General features: G+C 40.0%; 1 protein-coding gene across 1 annotated transcript in view; it reads right to left on the minus strand.

Moving 5' to 3' along the window:
• The window catches only part of LOC133465131 (cilia- and flagella-associated protein 44-like), a 33280-nt gene extending 24556 nt beyond the window's left edge, over positions 1–8724 (minus strand). The window contains 7 exon segments of the mRNA XM_061747587.1: positions 2820–2984; positions 3522–3636; positions 5628–5844; positions 5928–6030; positions 6400–6562; positions 6772–6917; positions 8701–8724. Coding sequence (XP_061603571.1) covers positions 2820–2984; positions 3522–3636; positions 5628–5844; positions 5928–6030; positions 6400–6562; positions 6772–6917; positions 8701–8724 — 933 coding nt within the window.
• Between the last annotated feature and the right edge of the window lie 1916 nt (positions 8725–10640).

The raw sequence follows: 10640 nt of genomic DNA on the forward strand, positions 1-10640 counted from the left end.
CACGTTCCAAAAAAGCTGGGACAGGGTCATGTTTACCACTGTGTTACATCACCTTTTCTTTTAACAACATTCAATCAACGTTTGGGAAATGAGGACACTAATTGTGGAAGCTTTGTAAGTGGAATTCTTTCCCATTCTTGCTTGATGTACAGCTTCAGCTGTTCAACAGTCCGGGGTCTCCGCTGTCTTATTTTACGCTTCATAATGCGCTACACATTTTCAATGGGAGACAGGTCTGGACTGCAGGCAGGCCAGTCGAGTACCCGCACTCTTTTACTACAAAGCCACGCTGTTGTGACATGTGCAGAATGTGGTTTGGTTTTGTCTTGCTGTAATAAGCAGGGGCGTCCATGAAAAAGACATTGCTTGGATGGCAGCATATGTTTCTCCAACACCTGTATGTACCTTTCAGCATTAATGGTGCCTTCACAGGTGTGTAAGTTACCCATGCCATTGGCACTAACACAGGCCCATATCATCACAGATGCTGGCTTTTGAACTTTGCGTCCATAACAGTCTGGATGGTTCTTTTCCTCATTGGCCCAGAGGACATGACGTCCACAATTTCCAAAAACAATTTGAAATGTGGACTCGTCGGACCACAGAACACTTTTCCACTTCGCATCAGTCCATCTTAGATGATCTCGGGCCCAGAGAAGCCGGTGGCGTTTCCGGGTGTTGTTGATAAATGGCTTTTGCTTTGCATAATAGAGTTTCAAGTTGCACTTACGGATGTAGCGCCGAACTGTATTTACTGACATTCGTTTTCTGAAGTGTTCCTGAGCCGCTGTGGTGATATCCTTTACACATTGATGTCTGTTTTTGATGCAGTGCCGCCTGAGGGATCGAAGGTCACGGGCATTCAATGTTGGTTGTCGGCCTTGCCGCTTAGATGACGTGATTTTTCCAGATTCTCTGAACCTTTTGATGATGTTATGGACTTGCGATTATACGTTGAGGAACATTGTCCTCTGATGTGTTATGGTGACATTTTTAAATGGACAATTTTTTTTCGTATAATGTAGTTATAATTGACAAAAATTCATCATACGCCTTATTTGGATCTTCGTTGGCATAAACTTTCCAATTTTGTTTTTCTAGGTCAATCTTGAGGGCAGTGACAGCTTTTTGTGTTCTTAATCTTATATATTTTGGTGTGAGTCTTTTTTTTATTTCTTTTTCAAAATTATTTTGGAAGGATTGCAAAAATGAGAAGATAACTTACATTGTTGATGAGGACTCCACTTACTATTTTGTATGCAATTTTATTATTAGCTCACCTGCGCAATGTAATGAGACCTTATACAAGAGTTTTAAAAATTCTGCCTTCATAGAAAGATAATAATGCGCTAACTGAGCATTATTATCTTATTATTATTATTATTAACATTAATTAATTTAACAATATGTTTAGTGTTGTGGTTGTAACATTAGTTGTGTTGAAATGCATTGCATCAGAGATATAGCTGCTTCCAATATTTTGACTCTTATACAGCGAAATGAGACAACCAAAATATTCAAATCACCTCTCAGTATAATGTAGTACAGTTCAACACCACTGCAAACTACAACCACAATCAAAAATGTTTTAGATGGAGTTTGTAGGGTTGGAAACCTACATTGCATAGATCCATAGATGAACAAGACCATAGATGAACAAGACCTTCTTCTTCTAATAGAAGTTAGCCAGGTGGAGGTGAGAGGATGTAAATCTAGCAACGAAATATCCAAGAGGTAATTACTTGATAATGAGTTTGCCTTTGTTTCTTTGTTGTAAAGTTGTTATACAGTATTTCTTTGTAATTTCTGGCTGACAGCACAAAGAGGAGGGGATGGTGATAGATAGAGAAAGAAAGATGAAACAGGTAAGCACATGATTAGATGGTCAAGAAAACCATAATATTAAGCATCTTTTAGATCACATTTATTGCATTTGCCAATATTTATCTACTCAATCTTTAAAAACTGTTCTTTCCATCTGCACATGGACATGTTCTAGTGTAGGACTACATTTGATGTATTTACCGCATAAATTGGGCCACTGGTTGTTGGCTTTATGTATTATTTTGGAGGATTCTAACTATTCATCCATTGCGGTTATCCGTTGCGGTTATCCTCACAAGGGTCGCGGGCGTACTGGAGCCCATCCCAGCTATCTTCGAGCGAGAGGCGGGGTCACCCTGAACTGGTCGCCAGCCAATCGCAGGGCACATATAAATCATTATTATAACAACTTCCTTACAAAACATCTGAATCAACTGACAAAAGAAAAATCATGGGTATATACTATATTTACAACAGTGTTGTCTATTACTCAAATGAAAATGTTTATAAACTTCTTTTTTTTTTTTGCGAGCTGGAAACTAGCCTCAATGTGTTTAATATTCCTTTTCTCTGGGATGAATTTGTGTTGATTTTACCTGAGGTTAAACTGTTACAACAGGTCTGTGCTTTTCTGACAATAAACCAGACTGATACAAATGTACAATGTATTAGTTGGACAGATAGATTTTGTTGTTATTGTTATTATCTATTTAACTAGATCCCACCGTAACTCGGATCCCCACCAGGTCACTCTAAAATGTAGCAGAATGTCAGAAATCACATCCACGATATCCAGTCAGCCCCACCACTACGACCACTGCCACCACGTCATATGCCCCTGTGGTTTCCTGTAGACTGAGCCCCCCCCCCCAAAAGTCAGAACCTAGAATCTCCCCTTATATGAAGAATTGCTACTGCTTTCAATATTGTTGAACCTATGAATTGAACACAATAATAAACGCTAATGTGTCTATATAAAAGCATCTGTGTTTTACCCGTATCATTCCATCAGCGCCAAAGGTCATAAGCTGTCCATCCTCCAGGGCAAAAGGCTGGACAACCCCTGCATGGCAACACTGTCCGCCCTTGCTGCAGAGCTCTACTTTAATGGCATTTCCATCCCACAGCAGCAGATTTCCCCAGTTTGAGCCAGACACCACCTGAGAGGAAGTACAAGGGCCAGACAATTGGTTTTCTTGAACCACACAGATGATTTGCTGCAACCAAACCAAGTTTTTACCATTAGGTATTGTTTGCTACACCTAATCCAGTAGATCATAATTTTCAGTCACTGAGGACAAATGATGGCAGGAAGACCCGCAAACAAGCAACAACTTAAAGTGCCTGTAGTAAAGGACTGGTAAAAAAAAAAAAAAATTTTTTAAAAACCCCTCCAGTATAAACTCTGACTTTATTAGTCCATGGAATTCAGACTTTAGGGAGTCATTGTGGGCAAATTGTCAAAATATGGGCTTGTTTAATTAACACTTGGTCCAAATAGGTCTCAGTCTGTGGAAATTGAAGTACTCTAAATAAAATGACTGAAATTCCCAAGTGGTAAATGCCAAAACTTTGTATAATCTCTCCAATTAAATATAAAAGTCTGCCTTTTTTTAAATATGCATTTATATGCAGGGCTCTACACTAACTTTTGCACTGGTCGTATATACTGTATAACTACAGAGCAGGGCCCGGACCTTTCCATCAGGAAGTTCGACGTAGCCTTCAATATCTGTAGCTGCAGTTTTTCCAAAATGGCCTATAAGCCCTTCCAATTTGAGACCTGTAAATGTGCTGGCCATTTTCCAGAATCTGGGGAGAGAAAGTATTTTAATTATGAATGAGAAAGATTCTATGAGATTTAACATCTGATGTCTTATGATTACAGTCTGAATATGACCTTTTCATATGAGACGTACACCTCTTTTATAAATATAGTATGTGTGACAAATGTCATCTACAGTACACTCCCTAAAAAAAGGTATTGGAACAGACTTAGATAATATAGTGTGTGTGTATGTGTGTGTGTGTGTGTGTGCGTGTGTGTGTGTGTGTGAACAATAGTTGCATTTCCTTTGGTTGCAATAATTGCATTAGCCTGTGAGCCACAAACCTCACCGAACATTTGCAGTCTTCATTTTTTATCTTTTTTTCCAGGCTTTTACCACAGCCTCTTTCAGTTGCTGTTTGTAGAAATTTGTGGGATTCACTTGGCAAGTCTAAAACCTACCACTTCTTGCCCCCCGATTGACTCCTTTGTCGTTTTAGCAGTGGGTCTTCGGTCATTATCTTGCTGCGTGATAAAGGATCTCCCACTCACTTGGTCGTATATTTCTTTAAATTTAAAAATGTTTCTGCGGACTTCTGAGTTCATCTCACAGCTGCCATCATGAGAAGATTAGTGGGCCCGTTCCAGAAGAAACCATGTAAAACCACAGTTTGACAAACAAGCTACATATACAGTATGTTTGGGATCCTGAGCACAAATCCATAATTTCTTGAAAATTTGGTCTTTTCATCACTTAGGCAACTCAATTTTATTTATATAGCCCTTAAAAAAAAAAAAACTATCTGAAACAAAGTGCTCTACATAAAAATGATACCTGATAATAATTTGAAAACAATAAAACAGTAACAAAGTTGAAAGAAAAAGCAAAAAAGACACGAAAATAAGGGCTCAATGCCGTGCTGAATGCCAAGGAACAAAAATGGGTTTTAAGGAGGGTTTTAAAAATGGAGAGTGAACGGGCTTGTCAATCCATTGTTAGGTGAGGGTTAATCTTTGTTTCATCTATCCTTAAAACTTTGTCCCACGATTGTTTTAGGCTCGTCTTTGTACTTTTTGGTATATTGCATCCTTGCATCCTGCTTTTCTTGCTAATGAGTGATTTCCATCTTCTATTGTAGGATCTGTACTTTTGTTCAAGTTCATGACCTTCACTGCTGCCCTACGGATGTTGTTGCCGACGTCATTCAAAGTTGTTTTAGGATCTTTATTTACAGGGATGCACGGAGCTGGAACCTATACGGTACAGCGGACTTTGGACAAAAAGGCAGGCTACACCCTGGACAGGTTGGGAGTCATTCACGGGGCACTTACAATATGGAGACAGACAACCGATCACCGTCACTGAGTGGGAACGAAACCCACGCTGCCTGATCGGAAGTCCGAGTGGTGAACCGCCGCACTCTTTCTTTTACGCTCTCAAAATGTTTCAGTCATCCGCAGTTCTTGTTTCCCTTGATGTTACTGTTTTAGTGCCGGCCACTTAGTACACCAGTTGTTTATTTCTTCTTCAGAAAATGACCAGTGGCTGTATTGGCTGTGGCCAATGTTTTCATGTTGTTTCCATGTCTAACTATTATTGCTGTAGCCTTCACAGGCAAAACCCAAATCTGAAACTGCGTATAGTCATTCAGCACTACTTATTGTTTGAATAATCAATTATTATTGGATGATTAATATTACACACTAGGGCAACAAAACATCACTCAGATGTTAGAATACTTTTGTTCACATGAAAAATGGGTCTTCAAACAAAGGGTGGTCTCTTCTAAGTTGTGCATCCAATGCAGATGTAAATACTTACATTTTCTTTCTATTATATGAATCGCTCATATTAATATTTAAATACCAAACCCAAATGTATTCAATCTAGAGCAAAAATAAAGGAATTGACCTCACTGTTCCAATACTTTTGGAAGGGGATTGTACTGTATGTTTTTAGCCAGACTGACAGGGTGGGACCTGACTGTAAACTTCCAATAAAGAAAAAGCAGTCTATTTTCAGTGTGTCCTTTACTTAATGTGTCCAGATCCTGATGATGTCAGTAGTCCAGGGTTGTATGGGGAGAAGCTCACTTTGTACACCTCCTGAGAAATGGCTTTGCACCTGAGCATAACTTCCTCCTGCCTCCAGTTCCACACTGTCAGCATGTAGTCTGGTGCACTGCCCAGGCTGGCCAGAAGACTCCCATCACTGTTAAAGTTCACAGAGCTGAATGCACGCTGTGTACCATCTACACACACAGGTAACACATGATCATAACACAACCCTTCAAGAGAAATAGTGACAACAATGATGCATTGTGGTTCTATTTACCTCTCAGGATGCGGTATGCTTGTAATGAAGGATATTTATACACTATCAAGGTGGGCTTTCTTCCCTTCTCTGCCACGACTAAATATTCTTTCCTATTGCTTACCTGTGAAAACAGACACACACAAAATAAAAATAAAGACAACTATTTCCCGCTGCTTATCTTATTTTTATCATATGCTAATACTACAACGTTGTAAATATTGCTGTAAAATTAGTGGCAGACACAAACGACATCTCCTAATCTTGAAATATAAATAGAAAAGTAACTGTTACAAAACTCTTTGAGTAGCTGAGAAGCATCTGACACCTGAATCATTCTGATTGTCAGCACATTACACATCACATTTGATTTGTACCTTTTTCACTCTTACTATTAAATACTTCAAATTACATCCCCTGCCATGGTATTGTGGTGGTAATCAATTGCATTAATGACTCTTTCTACAGATCCACGCTTCTCCAGTATTCTTACCCCAATGGAGCCAATTCCACCACCACTGCAGGAGCGCATGTATCTCTGTTGCTTGGTGCAAACATCAAGCAAGATGAGCAGCTGGCCAGCTATAAAGACCAGAGTTCTGTCATCCAGCAGCTGCAGGTTAGCTCTGCGCCCACAGTCGTAGCCAAATGAGTGACTTCAAGGAGAACCAATCAAGATAGGAATGAGATCAGCTGAAATCTTATTTGAGACTCATCAACATACTGTGTACCTATCAACATACGTAACAGCTCTATATCAAGACTCTGCTCTAGAAGCCTCTCATTCTGCTTTTTTTGTCATTATGATACAAGAATAAAGAATAACGTGTATATTTGGTGGTTGAAATAGTAACAAAATAATTACGAGAAGACCAGGAGGTTCTCTGGAATGCCAGACTCGGGTGTGATGAATGGTTTGGAGTGAAGCTCCTCATAACTGTAACACATGTCAACTGGTAATGATGTCTGTGTTTCGTCCGTTTCCTCCTCATCCCGCAACTCTGTGCCCTCCTGTGCAAGAGAGACATGTTACTTCGGTAATTGCTCAACAGTGGTTTTACAACTACTTTTTAGAGCATATAGACCAGGGGTGGGCCAACTACGGCCCGCGGGCCACATCCGGCCCGTTGATCATTGCAATCCGGCCCTCCAAAGATTGGTACAGAATCACCCAAATCATATCAAAATCAGGACTGTATTCATTTGACCTTGTCCTGTAATGGCGAGTGGTTCCAACAGGTCGTGCTGTAATGCCCAGTGCTTCCACCGGGTAGCGCAGTAGGTACAGTGATACATTGACTTGACTTTGGCTGTTCTGTTTTTACTCTGTTACTGCTCTGAACCCTTCTTCAACCATGAGTGGGACAAAGAAAAGAAAAGTGGACGGTGAGTGCCGAGTGTTGAATATAGAATAGACTACTAAATACTTTTTCAATGAAGTACGGTTAAAGGCTGTATGTCTAATTTGTTAAGAAACCATTGCGGTTGTAGAGGAATGTAACATCAGCTGTCACCTTTCTACCAAGCATGCTGATTATGCTAACAGCCTATCAACGCAGGAACTGATGGCTACGGCTCAGCGGTTAAAATCAAGCTTGCAGACTCAGCAAAACACCTTTATCTGACAAACTGCCATCCAAGATTCAGTCGCACAAGACCCTGAAACAGCGCCACGGGAGCTGCAGATGGAACTGATTGATCTCCGATGTCATACTGGCTTAAACTGGATGAGTTTTATGCTTTATTAAGCGCAGACAAATTCCCCAAAATCCGGAAGATGGCACAGAGGATGCTGTTGGTGTTTGGCTCTACATGTGTGTGAACAGAGCTATAGTGTGATGAACACCAACAAAACATCCTACAGATCCCAGCTGAGAATTACCACAACAAAACTATTTTCCTGTCATAGTCCCCATATTCAATTCTAGGCTCTGTGCTTTCCTCTCCTCTTTCTGCCTTAGAACTCGTTTTCCACCTCTCCGTCTTCGACCCACACTAGCTGAATTTCCACCGGTGCCCTGCAGGCTAACGGTGCCGGGGGCGGACGTTGTTAACCCGGGCCACGACCAATCCGGTATGGAATTCTTTAGATGAACGCTCATATTTGTTTGGCAAAGTTTTAAGCCAGATGCTCTTCGTGACGCAACCCTGTGCATTTATCCAGGCTTGGGACCGGCCTACAGTTTGCACTGGCTTGCGCCCCCCATTGGGCTGCATTTTTTTACGTTGTTGAACAAACTAGTTAATTGCACTCTGTTCGTAAACTCAAAATGTCATCATTACAGTATTTCTATGTAAAAACTTCTATAGGCCATAAATATAAAATAATCAAACTAAAAATAATAAGTATGGTGCTATCTGAGTGTGCCTATTTGAGAGACATATATTTACACTTATAGACAGGTATAGTCAGTGTTATGCCTAATGCGTCATACATTCAACCTGGACCCTCATTATGTCCTAACCTCTTAAAAACTAAAAACCCAAAAATGAATGTATATATCCCATTTCCGTCCAGGATTGGGTAATTTTTTTTTAGCCGGCTACAAAATATCTTAATAGCCTCCAATAAACCACGAAAGTGAAAAATGAATACACGATCTGTGATAAAAGTTAACTGAACAATTAAACCTATTGTCAAGTTAATGATAATACATGCCGCATACATTAACAGGAAATTCAAATCAGTCAGTGTAATCAGGTAATTTGAAATAAACAATTTAACAAATGTTTTCTTTTGTTTTTCAACGTTTTGTTGCCACTGACTGAAAAGTGATAGAAAAAAAAAACTAACCTGATGTGAGGCATCCTCATCCATAGCTGACGTAAATTTATTTCTGAATTAGATGAAGGGAATTTCAAAGAAACAATTTCTGAACCCAAAATGTCGCTTGCCAATTTATTACATACTTCAAAACATTATTTTTTTAATCCGGCTATAATTGATCGTTCGGGATCAAGTCAAACGTTTCTTCCCGTGAGAGAAAAATATGACGATTGAGCATAAAAGTCTTGACGCGGTACAAGTGCTTACGTCTGTGACGTCACAGTTAACGTCATAATCAAACCTGAGATGAACACTATGAAGTTGGACTGATAAACAGCCAAATTAAGTCAAGACAACAAAACACATTTTAAGCCACAACAAAAGGGTGAGTCGCGGTTTCTGTACGTTTTTTTACTGATTCACTTAGTCAAAAAAAGCGCAGTGGATGAAATGTCGTTTGCTGCTGTTGCCTGTAAACTCGCTCGCGCCCCTTTGTTTGCAATATCATCGGGAATAATGACTGTAAAGATCATTTCAGTACAATTTAGCTGAGCAGGGCACGTCAAGCGGATGGGGCGAATGAAAACAAAAGGCGGTGACCGCGGTACACTTCCACATTGCAGGACACACGGCTCAGCAGAACCAGTGGCGGTCCTAGCTTAAATGGGGCCCTGTGCGAGACCCCTCTTTGACACCACCCATTCCACCATCACCCCTCCCCCCCCCCTCCCCTATTTAGAATGAAGTAAGCATAATTATCAAACAAATCTTGCATTACACAAATGATTAAAAACAACAACATAAGGTAACCCTATTGCAATAATAGATATATGAGCTGTGGAGGACGGACGGATAAGCGGTAGAAGATGGATGGATGGATAGATGGATGGAGCTGTGGAGGTTAATGGCTGTGCATCATCTAAGTATGTTACTAAAATTTTCAAAATACCTTTATGTCAAAAAAGACATGAATAATATATATAATTGGATAGAGTGTTACATAAATAAAATAAGCCCTAGTTTGTAAGCCCTATCTATCTATCTATCTATCTATCTATCTATCTATCTATCTATCTATCTATCTATCTATCTATCTATCTATCTATCTATCTATCTATCTATCTATCTATCTATCTATCTATCTATCTATCTGTCTGTCTGTCTGTCTGTCTGTCTGTCTGTCTGTCTGTCTAAACCCCGTTTATAGCATAGACATATCAGAATCCTCTTTATTTGCCAAGTATGTCCAAAAAACACACAAGGAATTTGTCTCCGGTAGTTGGAGCCGCTCTAGTACGACAACAGTCAGTCAATTGACAGAGAACACTTCTGAGACATAAAGACATTGAGAAAAACAGTCACTGAGCAATAAAAGGTTGCGTGTTATCTGGTAATGCCGGTACAATTTTTTATTTATTTTTTTTTTTTTTGAGAATTGTGCAAAAAGATGCAGAGTCCTTTAGCACTTAGAGCAGTTTGAATGACTAATATAGCAATAGTCCGGTGTAATGACCATTGTGCAAAGGGCGCCGAGACTTCAAGGAGTGTATGCAGTTTAAAGTGACGAGTAGTGCGATAATCTGGGACAATGTTGATTGTGCAAATGTTGCAGATACTCCTCAATCAGTGTGAAAATGGAGCAGATGCTACTCTGGCATGAGTGGCCAGTATTGGTCAACAACAGATATGCAAATAGTGCAGCGTGGCCACACCACTAAAGTGAGTGCACGAGTAATGTATAATTGGCCCGACAGAAATGTGACAACAAACTCAAGAGAACAAAATTGCCAGCATGTTGCAATGGAATTGTAGGTTAGCTGTTTAAGAAGTTGATTGCAAGAGGGAAGAAGCTGTTGGAATGTCTGCTAGTTCCAGTTTGCATTGATCAGAAGCGCCTACCCGAGGGAAGGAGCTGTAAGAGCTGGTGACCGGGATGTGGAGGGTCCGAGAGGATTTTGCACGCTCTC

This window comes from Phyllopteryx taeniolatus, chromosome 15 (assembly GCF_024500385.1).
Source record: "Phyllopteryx taeniolatus isolate TA_2022b chromosome 15, UOR_Ptae_1.2, whole genome shotgun sequence".
Classification (NCBI taxonomy): Eukaryota; Metazoa; Chordata; class Actinopteri; order Syngnathiformes; family Syngnathidae; genus Phyllopteryx; species Phyllopteryx taeniolatus.